At 36.5% G+C, this 19908-nt stretch overlaps 1 protein-coding gene across 1 annotated transcript in view; it reads left to right on the top strand.

Annotated features, from left to right (window-relative positions):
- The window catches only part of ASCC3 (activating signal cointegrator 1 complex subunit 3), a 354273-nt gene that overhangs the window by 237281 nt on the left and 97084 nt on the right, over positions 1-19908 (top strand). Inside the window, exons 31-34 of the mRNA XM_034991607.1 lie at positions 9160-9297; positions 9376-9496; positions 10662-10794; positions 14960-15085. Coding sequence (XP_034847498.1) covers positions 9160-9297; positions 9376-9496; positions 10662-10794; positions 14960-15085 — 518 coding nt within the window. The remainder of the gene's footprint in view (positions 1-9159; positions 9298-9375; positions 9497-10661; positions 10795-14959; positions 15086-19908) is intronic.

Below are 19908 nucleotides of genomic sequence, written 5' to 3'. Positions count from 1 at the left end.
TCTGAGTCATTCTTCTATAAAGCCAGCTCTTTCTGGGTAATGAGGGATGCAATAAGACCAGTGGATCCCATGGTTCCATCGCCTTAATCTTTCTCTATAAAGCAAGTTCCTCAGTCAGAAACATTATCATACGAGATATTAGATGATGTATAAAGTGTTCAGTAATCCTACTATTGAGGCTACTGGCAGCACTCAATAGGCAGGAAAGAGAATCCAAATCCAAAGTGTCCATTGTAGACATCATCCCAAATAGACATCCCCTCTGTGATAGCAAGGATCCAGTATAATCTTCTTACTGCCAGTTAGCTCTCTGGTGCCCTGGGCAAGGTACTTTATAATGGGCCTAGGGATGTTTGCACTGGTGGCATAATAGCTGGGTCTGCCTGAGGAAATGGAAGTCCATGCTTAGCCTGTGCATAGTTTTCATCTCTTCCACCATGGCACCACTTAGTACATGAACCCCACTGCACAAAACACTGGAATCTGGGAGGGAGACTGCCTGGTATCCTTAGAAGTGGTCATTTTGCCCACTTGACTGTTAACAGCATTGTCCACACTGCTGTTAACTTTTTGGTAAACATCTTAATGGGATATAGGTAGTCTATTCTGGGACCATTCCAGAATTTCATCCACATAAAACTTGTGCCTTTCTTGCCATCTGCCTTCCAGTAGCACTGTTGTCAAGCTCCTGACCCTTTGACTAACCCATAGCCACAGAGCAAAGTGTGGAGCATCAATTCACATCATCTCTTTGCAGTAAAGTGACAGGGAAATACTTGACACTTAGCTGTTTTGAGAGTCATCCCCAAAAGGAGCTGTGACACCACATCAGTGTACTTCATATGGTGCTGCTATCTTATGCAAAGCTATTTGTAATTTGTAATTTTTTTTTCAGTCAATTTGACGTAAGAAATACCCATGGGGCCTCAGTGGGTTGAATTAGGGATAGCATGGAAGGAAAAGGCACACACGTGGAGTGTTCATGAATTACCTTTCATAATATTCTTCCATCTGGTCCTTTTATTTCTACTAATGATGGACTGCAGCCGGCACACCCACATGTATAGCTGGAGAGATCAGATAGCTTTGGTTCATGATCGGTAGCTTCAGTTGCAAGATTACCTGGTATCACAGAGTTAGGCATTTTTTGTCTCCCACATCAAAAATACCCATAAGAGTAATCCTCTAACTTAAGTCAATAGGCAGCTCTTACCAGAATTTGTAAAGTGTTCATTTATGTAACATATTTATTGAATATCTACAGCTTTACCAAGCACTCTGTTAGCCAACTGATGCCAATTCTCAAGGAGCTCAACTAGATAGAAATTTAAAAATATATATGATGAAGCAAATAATATTAATATTATAAAAATTATTATAAAAATGCGAAATGAAATATGATAAGGGGGTGTGGGGCTTCTTTAAATAAAATGGTCAGCAGAGAAGACGTCTTTAAGGAGATAACGTTTAAGCTGAGAACCAAAGCATAAGAACAAGTTAGCTACACCATGAGAGAAGATAATAGCATTTCAGGTAAAGGGAACAGGATGTTAAAGGAACTGAGAGCAGCTCAGCTGGAACAGAATAAGCTAGGAGGAAAATGATAAAAATTAAGTTTCAGAGATAGGCAGAAGCCCGCTCATGTAAGACCTTAGACCCATGGTTACAGAGCTCGGATTTTGATTCCAAGCACTATGGGAAGACAGTCATTTATTTATTTATTAAAGAAACATCTGTTGAGCTCCTTCTGCATGTTAGGTAAAGTTCCTACCCTGGGAATTAACATTCTTATGGAGATGGTTAGATAAAAAGCAAATATGTCAAATTGTGATAATTTCTGTGGAAAAATAAATAAGCAGGGTAAAGAGAAAAGAGGGTGCTGAATAGTAAAATGTTATACATTGATGTAAGTACAGAATGCCCTTGTGATGAGGGTAGCTTTGAATAGAGAACTAAAGGAAGCAAGGAAACAAACCAAGCAGGTATCTAAGGGGGGGGTCTGTAATTCTCTCAGGGAATTAAAAGGTTTTAAGCTAGGCAAATTACATACTCAATTTGCATTTTCAGATCACTTTTGCTGCTTAGTGGAAAATGGATTGAAGTGGAGGTTAAGCATGGAATTAATGATGGTGGTCGTGACCTAGGGGCCACCTAGAGTGGTGACAGTGGGAATGGAAAGATGTTTTGGCCTAGATTCACTAGGACTTTCTGATAGGTGAGACATGGAGGTTGAGAAAATGAAAAGAATCAAGAATAACTCCCCAGTTATTGACTCTAAACATCTGAGTAAATAATGGTGTCGTTTACTGAAATGAAGAGAGCTGAAAGTAGAGGATGGAGAGGAAGGAAAAGACAGATTTGAGCCAAGGGGGTGGCGGGGGGAAGAAAAAGAAAAAAGTTTTATTTTGGATGTTAATTTGTATTTCCAAGACTCTCAGGGCAGTTAGATATAGGAAGTCTATAAAATCCACAGGAGATGTGAAATGAACATACGAACTTGGGAGCATCAGCATAGAAGCAGCCTTTACCCAGGTAAGCACATGAGAGCCTGAGACAGTGTGTGGAGAACCAGAGGGCCAGGCCTTGAGGGACTCAAGGTAGAGCTTGGGTAGAAAAATGAGGAGCTGGCAAAGGGCACTGGGAAGGTGATGTCAGTAAGCAAAGTCTTAAAACATTGTAGATGAGAGGGTTTTGTGAAGGAAGGAGGGTTTAACTACTTCAAACGTTAATGGGAGCTGAGAGAGATGGGAAACACCAATGGGATTTAGTACTCAGACATCCTGGATGAACGTGGCAGGCAGCATCTCTGACAACTCAAAATCACCACATGTTCAAATTTGGTAGAGTTTCTACTAATGACAGTTTTTTTTTTTTTTTTAAGATTTTATTTATTTCACACACACACACACACACACACTCACAGCACAAGCAGGGGGATCAGGAGAGGGAGAAGCAGGTTCCCTGCTGAGCAGGGAGCTTGATGCGGGGCTCCATCCCAGGACCCTGGGATCATGACCTGAGCCAAAGGCAGATGCTTAACTGACTGAGCCACCCAGGTGCCCCTAACAGCAGTTTTCTATCATTCTTTTGATTCATTTGGTTTTTCATTCAGCCTATCTGTTGACCTCTTCCTTATAGGTAAAACGTTAGTACCAGGCTTTGAGGATGGATTTGAGATTGTTGAAAATCAGAAATTAAGTTGAATTTAATATAGGGTAATGACATTTTCAACTCGAAAATCTGTTCTATTATCAAACCAAAATAGATTTAGCTTATGATACAAAAGTCCCACCCCAGGTGCTTTCTATTTTGATCAGTTCTCAGACCTCTTAGTGACTGACCAGTAGAGAAATTATTAGGCTAACAAAATATTAAGTAACAAAACAGACATTATCCACAGATTTTCTGAGCATTGGACATTTGAACTTAGTTGGTCCTCATGGAGCAGTTGTGCAATTCAGAGCAGCTACAAAACATGAGGCTGTTTTATTTTGTCATAATTGATATCATGCATGTCTTAATGAAGAAGAGGCAAAGGTCTTATGCTTAGTAATAATTGACATATTTATAGACTACTATATAGTTCATTAAAGGCTTATATTAAGTCATTTAATCATGAATTCTGGGAGGGTTGTTCTTGTTATCCCAGTTTTACAGATACAAAAATTGAAACTGAAAGAATTAAGTAATTTCCCCAATAGCATGAAATAAATGGAGCTCAGAAACTCAAAACCGGGATAGCTGACCCAGCTTTTTCTCTCTGCCATACAGTAACTGAAATCTTTGGCAACACACTGACTAGAGAAAATGGAAAAGTCACAGTGCCCATATGTGTTTTGATAGGGATGGAAATATACAGTAAAGACAGAAAAGTCAGTAGCTACAATATCAAACATGGGCAGCCAATAAGAACTGTGTCATTCTCAGTCGTGAGTGGTGATATTTTCATTTATAAAAGAAGATACTTTTAGATATTCTTAATTTTTAGGCATAGGAGTGGAAATACTCAAATACTGAAGAATAAATAGATTTGCTAATCATCTTCATAGCTCCCCAGTTGTGAGTGTGGTACACAATTCATTATTTCAAGTCTAACCTGTTTTTTGCACACAGTCTAAAACAGTGAGGCCCAGGCTTAAGCCAAATGAATGATTTCATTATTTTAAGTATATCACATTCCTGTGGTAATTAGAAGTTGGTATTTTGGTTGAGAACATGGACTGGAGCCAGGCCTCTTGTGTTCAATACTGACTGTCCATTACAAGCTACTTGACCTTGGTTGGGTGTTAAGCCTCTGAGCCTTACCCCTTCATCTATAAAAAAATAATAATAATAATCCTATCCTTAGAGGATTGTTGTAAGTATTAAATGCATTAAGTTATGTAATATACTTAGAACAAGCCTGGAACAGAGGTAAATGTTCAATAAGTGTTAAATGTTATTACCATTATGGTACAGCACCATTGAATACCTTATAAATAGATGTTTTTTTTGCTGGAATCTCTGTGGTTAAATTTGCTGTTATTTTTATAATATTTTGCTTATGTTCCTCCACAAATTTAATTCATATTATTATAGTATTTGTTCATTTAAAATTATGCTACTTTAGCAAATTAATTTTATAACATCCCTTTCATCAGCTTTATCTGCATTTTAAAAGCTTTTCAATATATGGACATGTTCTCCAAACATGTGTTAGAATCTGAACTCTCCAAAAGTGGAAATAAGCATAAAATGTATATTCCAGAATAAATATGAAGCACTGACTTGGATTTCCTACCAATAGCATAGTGAATTAAGTTAGAAACATTAATAAGGAAAAATCTTTAATATTTCACCCTACAAACCAGTTTTGATATTGCTATCATTAAGAATTAGGACAAGCTAAAAAGGAAACACTGAAAATAGTATTGTGTTTATTTAGCAGACATAGCAAAGATTTACATGTTATTGTTTAGATTTCATTTATATATGTAATTCACATGTAATCGTATGTTTAATTACATATATTAATAGTATGGTAAATCATTTGAGGAGTCATTGTTTTGGGCTTCAGAGAGGACAGCAAGGAATATATTATGAGGAGTGTTGGCAAAGATTGGAAACTTACTATCTTTAATTAATTACTATTATTTTTAAATTTCTTTTCCCTTAGTAGATCAGCAGGATGTTCTAAAGCGTTTCTTTCATTTTAGTTTTTTCCCCTTCAGTCTGTGGGGTTTATCATACAGAAGTTTATTTTAAGAAATTAACACTTGGGGCGCCTGGGTGGCTCAGATGGTTGGGCGTCTGCCTTCAGCTCAGGTCGTGATCCCGGCGTCCTGGGATTGAGTCCCGCATCGGGCTCCCTGCTCCTTGGGAGCCTGCTTCTCCCTCTGCCTCTCTCTCTCTCTAAAAAAAAAAAAAAAGAAAGAAAGAAAGAAAGAAAGAAATTAACACTTGGTAATTGTAAGGAAATGTTTTAACTTTAACATCTGTACCAGATGTGATATATTTAATTATCTTTGTTTTTAAAAAGTCTTCGTAACTTTCATTATTCTTCTGTATGCTGCATCTTTTATTGAGCATTTTAGACAGTTGATAAGCATTATTCAGTGGCATATGGTCTGAGTCTGACGTGCTTTGAAAAGAGTACAGAGTTTTCTGATAATGAGGATTCTGTGAAAATGGGAAAACCAGCACAACAGATACGCTTTGAGAAAGTATGGGTTTTTAGCATCTTGAAACAATATATCACACTCAAAGGGACAGAACTGGGCTGTACAGTCTGTTAGCTCATTCTTGTCCAGTCTGGCCTCCTCCTTTCTTTTGGAGCCAGCATTGTCATCAACTCACTGAATTATATTCTGACTGGAATGTATTTCAGGCACAGAGTAATGTATCTACTTAAATGGAATCCTGTATTTCTACAAAAGCTTTTTGAGTATAACAAATTTAAAGTATAAAAAAAATTCTATTAAGCTAAAGTAATTGGTTCAACAGTTTACATATGTGCCTCCTCCCCCATCACCCTAAAAAAAAAAAAAAAAGCCACTATTTAGAGGAATATAGATCTGTTTTTCTTTTACGTATAATCTGAATAATTTTTTTTGGTTTAACTATCAGGTAGTCAGACATATTTCAAAGACTGTTGGAAAGATACCTATACATTACAACAAATGTTGGTTGAACAGAAATGAACTATGGAATTAAAACTTCCTCTATCAATGTTTTAATTATCATAATTATTCTTATTAAAATTCTACAGCAGCCTTACTTAACAAGAATTAAGCCTTAATGTCTTAAGACATCCATTGCATGTAGTAAGTGAATTTTTCTCGTAACCATCTAGAATGGTACTATCTTTGGAAAAACTAAAAAGAATGTAATTCAGATACTTTTTGTGAGGTTTAATTCTCTCACGGAATCAGGGTTGAGAGTCTACTCTGTAGTATTCAGGATTGCTGGGTCTTTTAATTTGAAATATACTGGATGGTGTAAATGAATTGAGTGTTACATTAGAGCTATATTATTTTATGTAAAGGACTAAATGTGATAATCTTTGTGAAGTGTTAAGCACAATGCCTGAAACATAATAAGTACTCAACAAATAATATGTACTACCATGTTTTAAGCTTTCATTATCCAAAGTTTCTCAAAAATTTTGCTTGTTATTACATCATGATCAAGATGAAACATTCTAAGTATGTAATTTAATCAAAGGTATATAGAATTTAATCAATAGTTTATATTTTCAAACTTAAACAGGCTGTCCTGGTAGTATCTTATGCTTAATGACTACCATTACTATAAATTTTGCTTTTTTATGATGTTCAAATAACTCAGAATTCATCCACAGTAACTGTGTAATAAATGAAGTTGTTTTTTGTAATTGTCCTCATGAGGATTTTAGGTCTTTGCCAGTTCAGATAGGCAAATAGTTCTTTTTAATGCATTGATTTATGTGAAAGAGGGGGCCAGGAGAATGAGAAACAGCTTCCCTGATGTAGAAGGACAAGATAGTAATGCCTCACCAAATCTCCTGCCATAGGATTCCTTAGCTTTCCTATAGTAAATGGTATATTTTGAGGAGTATGATTGGCATTGCCCTGAAACACTATAAATTATACAAGTTATAAAATTATTACTGTTATTAAGTTATGAAACTGAAAAAATTCCCTGAAATTAATTGTCACAGCAAGAATATCAGTGAATTATTTCTTGATAGTGTAAATTGAAGATATTTATGCAGTGAACTATTGAACAAAAAAATGAATAATAGGCTGTCACTTGAGGATGGCTAACATATAATTTATGAGACAAGACAAGCACCTTTCTTTATAGCATACATATGTAGTCAGCTTACTTATCCTTTGCTAATTTTAAAGGTAAAGTGGATTTATGTTAATACATTTCCATATCCTTGCTTAACAATTTATAAAATGAGTATTCAGGAATATCAGGTTACCATACTGTGTGAAACAGAATGAACTGTTTACATATTGCATTCAGTTTGGGGGAAGTTGATAAATAACATGATGTGTATATGATTAAAATATTACTTTGTTTCTATGCAATGCTTTTTATACATTAAGAACTATTATAAAGCCAAATTTCATCTTCCTATTTTTTGAATTATTAGTGTAAAAACAACTTATTTCCACATAAAAAAATTAGGAAAATTTTTCTTTCCATTGAAAATAAGATGGGTAAGAATGAAAGCAATTGGAGTGCTTCATATATGAATATATTGTCTTACACATTTTTACTAAACTGCAGCAGCCGGGTAAACTTTTGTGAGATTTTTGTGAGCTGCTCGTTGGTTTCTTCACAACCAGGAGAATGAATGTATTACAAGTATATTTGTGTATATTAGAGGTGCTTAATAGTAGAAGGAAAAAAGAAGAAATGAAGTCTGAAGACAGTGTCGGTTATTTATACTATCTCAGTCTTCAGGCATATAAAAATTATACATGTACCCATTTCCAAGTTTATCCTCCACTGTTGTTCACTGTTGGAATATGGTAGGGAAGCTATAGATACAACAAAAATATGTCATTCATTTAACTGCTCATATATTCTCAAACCACCTGATTTCTACATTACTCCCCGCCATGGAGTTGTCCAAAAAGAAGATCCCCATACTGCATCTTGTATCATCATCTGCTTTAAGGACCAGTAGGAGTCTATCATTAAACAGAAAGAGATTGGGCTTTCTATTTAGTTCTTTACAGGGAGTAAGTTTTATAAGAAAATAAGACTTGTTTCTGTTGCCATAAAATCTGTGTTGCATTAAGTATTTTCCATGTAGAATGGAAAGTGATAGAATATTCAGAGATAATATAAAAGTTTCAGAAACTGTTTGGACATTTGAAAACTTAGCTAAACTGAGGCTGGAATGAAATAACTTTACTACATATATAGCTTAATAATAGCTCTAATTGATAAAAAGCCATTATAAACCAGTAAGAAAAAAAAAAGCTATCATATCCACTTAAAAAATGAAAAGATAATTTACCAAAAAAAAGTTAGTAGATATGAAAAGTACTATATGGTGACTAACATAAGAAAAGAAAAGAAGAGAAGAGAAAAAAAAAAAAGTATTTAACTGCACTGTTGATCAAAGAAGTGAAAAGTAAACAAAAATATACCAGTTTGATTTTTTAAATAAAGAAGCTGAGGCTCAGAGAGGTTATATGACTTGCCCTGGGTCATTAAGTTCAGTTAAGAAAGCCTAAATTTGAATGATTCCTGACTGTTCAGTGAGATTATGACTGATTTTTTTGCATTAATATTTTTGTCCATATTTTCTAAATTTTTAGCAATGAGCCAAAAAGATGGAAGGTTTTTCTGTTACAGAAGATGAACAAGACACTGAAACATTTTAGGCAACATTATATCCTTTCTAATAGTTGTTACTCATTTAAGGAGATATTGCATTTATCCACAGATTTTTTTTTTCCTCCATGCATGAGAATAAAATGGATAACATTAAACTTTAATTCATTTAGGATATACATTCTCACTAACTAGTTTCAATTAATTTAACTTTAATCATAACTGTAGATGAGGCCTGTATTTTTGTTTTATGTAGTATATGAATCAAAAAACAAAACAAGTCAATTATAATCTTAGAATGAAAATTTCACCTACATCCTGTCATTGTGCTTCTATTTGCAGATGGAGAACATCATTGGAACACTAAGGGATTCCAACCTGAAGCTGACACTTGCTTTTGGAATAGGAATGCATCATGCTGGACTACATGAGAGGGACCGAAAAACAGTAGAGGAGCTGTTCGTAAACTGTAAAGTTCAGGTATTTTATTTTTCATAAACAGATATTTAAATGTAACTTTAAAAGTTATATTTTAGTTAAATATATTTTATTTTCTAGGTTCTGATTGCTACAAGTACATTAGCCTGGGGTGTAAACTTTCCAGCTCATTTAGTAATTATTAAGGGAACAGAATATTATGATGGAAAAACAAGACGTTATGTGGATTTTCCCATTACAGGTAATTTTTAAAAAATTTACAGATACAGTAAGCTTCTATTTTAGCCTTAATCTGAATTTGCATGAATGGAATTGCAGAGAGTTGATCATATTTAACATATGTGATGAGCAAATTGTAAATTTTTGTTTCCAATGCAAATACTGTTCAAAGTATTGAGCCGTTTTATTTACTTTTATGAACCTAATTTGTTAATAAATATCAAAAGCATAACTAATGGTTTCAAATTCACAAATAGATATAAAGTACTGACTAATAGCTATTAGTGACTTAATAAATTATAGTTAAACATTATACCATTTAATTTTAAATCTGTTTCACTAGAAATACTTCCATGGCACTTCTAGAAACAAAGGGTTTGTTGCTTCAATGTGTCCATGAACATTCCTTTAACATATTTTAAAACTTGATAAAAGCATTATCAGTGAGTTCTGAAGAGGGAAATATACTGTGTGTATTTCCACTCAATGATTACATGTAAAAACTGTATTTCTAAATCCTTTTTTACCTCAGAGATTCCTGCAGTATAAAAGAAAGAACATTTATACCATAAGTGGGAAGAGGGTGAGGCCTAAATGGACTCATGGGGTCGATTCCTGGGGAAAAATAATCAAATTAATGTGCTGAAGAGATTTACCCATATATGTCTTACTTTTTCTCATTTAATTAAAATAGTAATAACTCTTAAGATTTTGTTTATTTATTTGAGAGTGAGCACACACAAGCAGGGAGAAGGGCGGGGGAAAGGGAGAGAATCTCAAGCAGACTCTATGCTGAGGGTGGAACCCAACGTGGGTCTCAATCCTACCACCCTCAGATCGTGACCTGAACCAAAATGAAGAGTCAGATGCTTAACCAACTGAGCCACCCAGGGGCCCCTAGTAATAACTCTTAAACAGCATTTTTAAGCATTTAACTAAAGGAAACATCATTCTTACTTTTACAAACAGTAAGAGAGACCCTTTTCGGGGATTCAATTTCCTGTCAAAATGAATTGGTTATTTAATTATTAGGGAACTCAACAGTAGGCATCAGAGGTAATATGCACACTCTTAAAATATTCTGTATTCTTTGTTATTTTGTTGTGTTGTCAAACATGCTATAATCACTAAATATACCTTGTGCTATCTGCCACATTGTGGAATACCTCTTGTTCTCTTTTTTATAGATGTACTCCAGATGATGGGGCGTGCTGGGAGGCCTCAATTTGATGACCAAGGCAAAGCTGTAATTCTGGTTCATGACATAAAGAAGGATTTTTACAAAAAATTTCTTTATGAACCTTTCCCGGTAGAGTCAAGGTAAATTTTGCTATAAATTAATTTAAATGGATTCATGGCATAGCAAGTTAATATTTATCTCATGATATTTTATTAGATAAAAATCAGTAAAAGCTCTAATTCAAAAGAATTATTTGAAATGAAACTGAATTATCACTGTAAGACAGAATTCAATTATAATTTCATTTTTTAAAAACCTTTTAAAAGAAGCAGTGCCATGCAGTGTTGAATCACATGAACTCTGGAGCCAGATAACCTGGGTTCATATCTGAGCTCCACTACTTACTTCCTTGATCTTCAGCAAGTTACTTGATTCCTCAGTGCCTTAGTGCACCTATCTTTAAAGTGGAGATAATAGCAACACTAGCTATCTCATAGGTTACTTGTAATGATCAAATGTATAGTGCTTCTACCAGTGTCTATCCCATAGTAAGCATTTAATTAAGTGTTAGTTTGATGTGCGTTTTTGTACTATAGTTAATAAAGAAATATCCAAAATAAAGGGACTTGTAATGAATAATTTAGGCTACTGCCTTATTTCAGAATTATCACATACTTCTCCGTGGCCCAGTAAACTACCCCTTTGACAAAGGCTTCCCTCATTTTCTCAGTGGAAAATAGCCTTTCTCCCTCAGATTTATATATTTTTTATTTATAACTTTTGTTACTTGCTATCTTTTGTTCTTTTTTTTATTATGTTATGTTAATCACCATACATTACATCATTAGTTTTTGATGTAGTGTTCCATGTTTCATTGTTTGCATATAACACCCAGTGCTCCATGCAGTACGTGCCCTCTTTAATACCCATCACCAGGCTCACCCATCCCCCCAACCCCCTCCCCTCTAGAACTCTCAGTTTGTTTCTCAGAGTCCATAGTCTCTCATGGTTTGTCTCCCCCTCCGATTTCCCCCCCTTCGTTTTTCCCTTCCTGCTATCTTCTTCTTTTTTTTTTTTCAACATATAATGTATTATTTGTTGTCTTTTTTAATACACTGTATTCTAACTGCAAAAGACAACACGTTTCTAATTGACAGTGTAAATAGTTACTAGAGTTTTTATTATAAGTGCTCATGTTCCATTTTTTTAATTTAGAAAGTATAAAAACATGGATTCACTTAACACTGTGCTGAGAGAAAATTTATGATCCCATATATAATATATATGTATTATATATAAATATATATAATAAGATATATATATGTTTTAAAAGAAAGCATGAATGGGGTGACTGGGTGATAGACACTGGGGAGGGTATGTGCTCTGGTAAGCACTGTGAATTGTACAAGACTGTTGAATCTCAGATCTGTACCTCTGAAACAAATAATGCAATATATGTTAAGAAAAAAAATAAAGAAGAAGAAGAAGAAGAAGAAGAAGGTAGCGGGAGGGGAAGAATGAAGCGGGGGAAATCGGAGGGGTAGACGAACCATGAGAGACGATGGACTCTGAAAAACAAACAGGGTTCTAGAGGGGAGGGGGGTGGGAGGATGGGTTAGCCTGGTGGTGGGTATTGAGGAGGGCACATTCTGCATGGAGCACTGGGTGTTGTGCACAAACAATGAATCATGGAACACTTCATCTAAAACTAATGATGTAATGTATGGGGATTAACATAAGAATAAAAAAAAAAGAGACACACGAAAAAAAAAAAAGCATGAATAATCTAAATATCCATCTCAAAAATTTGGGAAAAAAATTAACAAATTGAACTCAAAAGAGAAGAGAAGAAAGATAAGAGCAAGAATCAAAGATCTGAAACCAAATATACATTAGAAAAACATCAAAAAGTCAAAAGTTGGTTTTTGAAAAGAATGAAATCGATAAACCTTTAAGTTTGATCAAAAATACAGAAAGAAAGAATGAACAAAATAATATTAGCAATGAAAAGATCACAGGCATTAAAAAGATATTATGAAAAACATTATGTAAGTAATTTTAAAATTTAGATCAAATGGTAAAATACATCAAAAAACTTATCAAACTGAAGGTTGCTGGAGTGGTGGGGGGTAGGAGGGATGGGGTGGCTGGGTGATAGACATTGGGGAGAGTATGTGCTATGGTGAGCGCTGTGATTTGTGTAAGACTGATGAGTCACAGACCTGTACCTCTAAAACAAATAATACATTGTATGTTTAAAATAAAAAAAAAAAAGAAGATAGTGGGAAGGAAAATGAAGGGAGCGGAAATCAGAGGGGGAGACAAACCATGAGAGACTATGGACTCTGAGAAACAAACTGAGGGTTTTAGAGGGGAGGGTGTGGGGGGATGGGTCAGCCCAGTGGTGGCTATTAAGAAGGGCATGTATTGCATGGAGCACGGGGTGTTATACGCAGTGAATCATGGAACACTACATCAAAAACTAATGATGTAATGTATGGTGACTAACATAATAAAATTAATTAAAAAATAAATAAATAAAAAGAAAAAAACTTATCAAACTGACATAAAAGAAATAGAAAATCTAAATGATCTCTTATTTATCAAAGCAATTGAATCTAAAACTTAAAATCTTGCCATAAAGAAATCTTCGGACTCAGATGCTTTACTAGTGAATTCTTCATAACATTAAGGGTGAAGTAACATCAGTCTTAGATGAACTTTTCTTAATAGTAGAAAAGATAAGACTATTTGCCAACTTATTTATAAGATCAGAGTAACCATGATACCAAAACCTGATAAGAAATTTACCAAAAAGGAACATTAACAAACCTGTAACTTTCATGAATATAAATATAGAAATCCTAAACAAAACATTAGTAAATCAAATTATGTATAATTTATTTTATAAATGTGAAATTGATTTATTATTTGAAAATAAATTATTATAAATTACTATAATTTACTACATTAGCAGGAAAAGATGAGAAAATCATGATTATTTCATAGATTTAAAAAAAAGTATTTGAAAAAATTCTACACCAATTTATAATAAAAATCTTAGCAAACAGGAATATAAGGAAATGTCCTTAATCTGATAAAGAGTAAATCTACTGCAAACATCGTAAGTAATAATGAAATAGTGAAAAGTTCTCCCTTTGAGATAGGGAATGATACAGGAATATTGTTCTCCCCACTTCCAGTAAGCATTGTACTAGAAGCCCAAGCCACTGCAATAAGGTAAGGAACAGAAATAAGTCAGAATATTCTTTTGAACAACGGTAGTGACTAAGCAGCACAAAAGGAGGGCTTCTGGGGAACTGGAAATACTTGATCTTAGTGTTGGTTACACAGATGTGTTCACACTGCGAAAATTACTTGAGTTGTCCATGTATGATTTATGTAATTTTCTATATGTATATTTCAGTAGTCAACTAAAAATTTTAATTTTGTACCTTACTATGACTATTATTAATACTTACCTATCATGGAGTATTCCATAATGTACATATTAACTTCTCTATTAATGGGCCTTTCGAGAGTTTCCTATTTTTTTTTCTTACAGATAATGTTGCAGTGAAGTAATTTGCTTCCCTACCCTCATCTATAAATGTTTCTCTGGCAGGTGATAGTGAAAAGTGAAATTGCTGCATCATAGAGATCATTCAGATAGATATTGCCAAGTTGCCCTCCCAATTGAGTATACAGATTTATACTCTGCTACTGATGAATTGAGAGTAATATAGAAACTTGTGTTGTTATTTTTGTAATCATATAATTTATTACCATTTTCTCATGTTCTTAAACATCCTTTGCAAAACCTATTTTTAATACCAGTGTATTGTCCCACATACCATAATTTATTTAGGTTTTCTTTTGTTGGACACTGCTTCCCCTTTTTTTTGCATTTTACATAAGAAACTAAAATGAACATTATGTTATACTAGTCTTTCAACACATCTGATCATCTTTGAATACTCTGCAACACCTAGCACAATTATGTTTCATATCACTAGGAACTTAATACTCACTGAATAAATGAAAGGAATATATATCTTTACTCTCTCATAACTGTCATTCCTTTCCTGCCAACTCTCCTTTCATCAGCCTCAATACTATTCCAGTACCCCATAAGTATACTCTTCCCTACTCTCTAAGTCTTCTGTTGCCCACTCTTACCTTTCTCCTTTCGGCTGTCATCTTCTCCTGAAAGTTACTAGCCCCATTCCGTCAGCCTGCTATATGAGATAAAGTGTGTTTCATTTAATGTTCATGTATGTTTCCCATGTCTTGTTCACTATATAGCTTATTGGCAGTGCTCTCTGACCATTTAAATGCAGAGATTGCTGGTGGTACAATTACATCTAAGCAAGATGCAATGGATTATATTACCTGGACCTACTTTTTCCGACGTCTTATCATGAACCCCAGGTAAGTGCAGGGCAGCTGTTATCATTCTGTTTCACACTGAACGAAATTATGTTTGAAAGTAATAATCCCTGAATTTCAGTACCTAACAAAAAAGTCAGAACTTTGGGCATTCTAGGTATATGAATTTTCCCAGAGAATCACATGATTATCTCTGATATCACAATATATTATGATATATTTGAAAATGAATAATGGTATGCATTTATTCCTTAGCTTATTTTCGTTAACTTAGGATATCCTTGAGGAGTTTGCTCTGTAGTAAGAGAGACAGGACACCTGAATTCATTAAGAAATGTGCTAAACTAGATGGTAGTTACTGCCTTAGGTGCAGCTGGAATTCAGAGAAGAGTGAGGCTTGTGCAGTTATAGAGGGAAGACTTTGTCAGGCATCTGTAATGGTTAATAAGAACCCTGCAGGAGGAAATAAAATTAGGGGAGTTGTGGTGGAGTATCTTTTATTTTCAGGCAGTATAGGTAGATCTTCTTCATTGAGCACCTATTTTTCAAACGTTATGTAGATTTTGAGGGTAAAAAATTAGTGTACCTTATCCCCTATCTTCAGTGGCTGATCTTTTAATGTGGGAAAAAGACTTATAAATGATTACAATGTAAATCATAAGTGCTCTAATAGAACTGTATTAAGCCTATGAGAGTAAAATCTTCAGAGAGGTGATACTTCAATTTTGAATTGAAGTAGAAAATTGAAGTAGAAAAGGTAAGAGGCACAAAAATACTATATGGACGGGGGAGGGGAAAGATGGCGGAGGAGTAGGGGACCCTATTTCAACTGGTCCCCGGAATTGAGCTGGATAACTACCAGACCACTCTGAGCACCCACAAAACCAGCCTGAGATGTAAGAAGATCTGGATCTCTACAAACAGAATATCGCAGGCAGTTGGTTTTGAGGTACGAAGCGGAGAGCCGTGATTCTGCGGGCAGATATCGGAGGATAAATGGCAGCAGGAGGGTGCCTGGACATGGGGATCCTACACCGCCGGTGAGTGACAGCCTCGTGGGCTGCGGACGCGCACAGACTCCCAGACCGGTAGCATCAGGAAAGGACTTTAGGGCAGCCCCCGGGGTGGAGGACCAGACCGGCGGGATTGCACGCACGCGAACCGCAGCCACCCAGACAGAAACCCGGAGCGACGGTCGTGCGCACGCGAACTGCAGCCTCCGAGATGGAAACCAGGTGCACCGGGGTGGAAACCCCGAGCAGCGGAGTCGCGCACACGCAAACTGCAGTCCCTGGAACAGGACCCCAAGCGGTGGAGTCACGCGCGCAAACTGGGAGCTGCTGGTGGTTTTAGAAGCACAAAGGGCAGAGACGTGCCCGACCTGGAGGCAGGAGTGGGAGCACTGGGGAGGGGCGCACAACCCAGGCCGCTGCAGTTTATAGCAGCACAGACAGAAATGGAGACGGTGTGGCCTGGAGAGCTCACTGAAGAACAGACTGAGGTCTCTCTGCTCTGAGGCAGAGGGTTGGAAACAGTCTCTTCTGCTCTGACTCGCGGAAGAGACATGGAAAGCCGCCAGGGAAAGGCGCCAGAGAACAAAAGCCCCAAAGACTGAGTCCCACTGAGCCCATCCCCTGCCACAGGGGCGCAGGGCAACTCCGCCCAAACAGGGTTGCCTGACTAACAGCGCGGCAGGCCCCAGAAGACAGGCTGGGAAAACAAGAGGCCAGCAACCCTAAGGTCCCTAGAAAACAGGTGCATCGTGCTTGGGTTCTGGTCAATAATTTCGACTCTATACATTCCCTCAAACACCCATCAACAGAATGACTAGGAGGAGGAGCCCCCAAAGCAGAAAAGACTCAGAGATTATGACTTATGCTGCAGATTTACAAATGGATGCAGACCTAACCAAGATGTCAGAGATGCAATTCAGGCTAGCAATTGTGAAGACAATGGCTAGAATGGAGAAATCAATTAATGGCAACATAGAGTCTCTAAGGGCAGAAATAAAAGGGGAATTGGCAGAACTTAAAAATGTTATCAATGAGATCCAATCCAGTCTAGATAATCTAACAGCTAGCGTAACTGAGACAGAAGAGAGAATAAGCAATCTGGAAGACAGTATAATAGATAAAAAGGGAAAAGAGGAGGCCAGGGGAAAACAACTCAGAATCCATGAAAATAGAATCAGAGAAATAAGTTGACACCATGAGGCGTTCCAATGTCAGAATCCCATTGGAATCCGGAGGGAGTGGAGAGAGAGAGAGGGCTAAAAGATGTATTTGAGCAAATCGTGGCTGAGAACTTCCCTAATCTGGGGAATGAAACAAACATTCGAGTCCTAGAGGCAGAGAGGACCCCTCCTAAGATCAAGGAAAACAGGCCAACACCCCGGCATGTAATAGTAAAACTTGCAAATCTTAGAACCAAAGAAACCATCTTAAGGGCAGTTAGGGGGAAGAGATTCCTTACGTACAGAGGGAGGAACATCAGAATAACGTCAGACCTATCCACAGAGACCTGGCAAGCCAGAAAGGCCTGGCAAGACATATTCAGGGTACTAAATGAGAAGAACATGCAGCCAAGAATACTTTATCCGGCAAGGCTTTCCTTTAGAATGGATGGAGAGATGCAGAGCTTCCATGACCGGCAGAAGTTGAAAGAATATGTGACCACTAAGCCGGCCCTGCAAGAAATATTAAGGGGGGTTCTATAAAAGGAGAAAGACCCCAAGAGTGATCTACAACAGAAATTTACAGGGACAATCTATAAAAACAACGTCTTCACAGGCAACATGATGACAATTAATTCATATCATTCAATAATCACTCTCAACGTGAATGGCCTAAATGCTCCCATAAAACGGCACAGGGTTGCAGATTGGATAAAAAGACAGGACCCATCCATATGCTGTCTACAAGAGACTCATTTTGAACCTAAAGATACATCCAGACTGAAAGCGAAGGGATGGAGATCCATCTTCCATGCCAGCGGACCTCAAAAGAAAGCTGGGGTAGCAATTCTTATATCAGACAAATTAGATTTTAAACTAAAGTCTGTAATAAGAGACACAGAAGGACACTATATCATTCTTAAAGGGTCTATCCAACAAGAAGATCTAACAGTTGTAAATATCTGTGCCCCCAACATGGGAGCAGCCATCTACATAAGCCAACTGTTAACCAAAATAAAGAGTCATATTGATAACAATACGTTAATTGTAGGAGACCTCAATACTCCACTCTCAGCAATGGACAGATCATCTAAGCAGAAAATCAACAAGGAAACAAGAGCTTTGAATGCTACATTGGACCAGATGGACCTCCTAGATATTTACAGAACATTCCACCCTAAAACAACAGAATACTCATTCTTCTCGAGCGCACATGGAACTTTCTCCAGAATAGACCATATACTGGGTCACAAATCAGGTCTCAACCGATACCAAAAGATTGAGATTATTCCCTGCATATTCTCAGACCACAATGCTCTAAAACTGGAACTCAATCACAAGAAAAAATTTGGCAGAAATTCAAACACTTGGAAGCTAAAGAGCACTCTGCTCAAGAATGTTTGGGTCAACCAAGAAATCAAAGAAGAACTTAAACAATTCATGGAAATCAATGAGAACGAAAACACATCGGTCCAAAACCTATGGGATACTACAAAGGCGGTCCTAAGGGGGAAATACAGAGCCATCCAAGCCTGACTCAAAAAAATAGAAAAATCCCAAATTCACCAACTAACTCTACACCTTAAAGAACTAGAGAAAAAGCAACAAACGACGCCTAAGCCATGCATTAGAAGAGAAATAATTAAAATTAGAGCAGAAATCAATGAATTAGAAACCAGAAACACAGTAGATCAGATCAACAAAACTAGAAGTTGGTTCTTTGAAAGAATTAATAAGATTGATAAACCACTGGCCAGACTTATCCAAAAGAAGAGAGAAAGGACCCAAATTAATAAAATTATGAATGAAAGGGGAGAGATCCCGACTAACACCAAGGAAATAGAAACAATTATTAGAAATTGTTATCGACAACTATATGCCAATAAACTGAGCAATCTGGATGAAATGGAGGCCTTCCTGGAAACCTATAAGCTGCCAAGACTGAAACAGGAAAAAATGGGCAACCTGAATAGGCCAATAACCAGTAACGAGATTGAAGCAGTGATCAAAAACCTCCCAAAAAACAAGAGTCCAGGGCCTGATGGATTCCCTGGGGAATTCTACCAAACATTCAAAGAAGAAATAATACCTATTCTACTGAAGCTGTTTCAAAAAGTAGAAACAGAAGGAAAACTTCCAAACTCATTCTATGAGGCCAGCATTACCTTAATCCCCAAACCAGGCAAAGACCCCATCAAAAAGGAGAATTTCAGACCTATATCCCTGATGAATACGGATTCCAAAATCCTCAACAAAATCCTAGCTAATAGGATCCAACAATACATTAAAAGGATCATCCACCACGACCAAGTGGGATTTATCCCCGGGATGCAAGGGTGGTTCAACATTCGCAAATCAATCACTGTGATAGAACACATTAATAAGAGGAGGGAGAAGAACCATATGGTCCTCTCAATTGATGCAGAAAAAGCATTTGACAAAATACAACATCCTTTCCTGATTAAAACTCTCCAGAGTATAGGGATAGAGGGAACATTCCTCAAGCTCATAAAATCCATCTATGAAAAACCCACAGCAAATATCATCCTCAATGGGGAAAAGCTGAGAGCCTTTCCCTTAAGATCAGGAACACGTCAAGGGTGCCCACTCTCACCACTGTTGTTCAACATAGCACTAGAAGTCCTAGCAACAGCAATCAGACAACGAAAAGAAATAAAAGGTATTCAAATTG

The sequence above is a fragment of the Mirounga leonina genome, unplaced genomic scaffold (genome assembly GCF_011800145.1).
Source record: "Mirounga leonina isolate KUSES-001 unplaced genomic scaffold, KU_Mleo_1.0 Mir_53, whole genome shotgun sequence".
In the NCBI taxonomy this organism is placed as follows: Eukaryota; Metazoa; Chordata; class Mammalia; order Carnivora; family Phocidae; genus Mirounga; species Mirounga leonina.
This window is presented reverse-complemented; position numbering and strand designations above follow the sequence as displayed.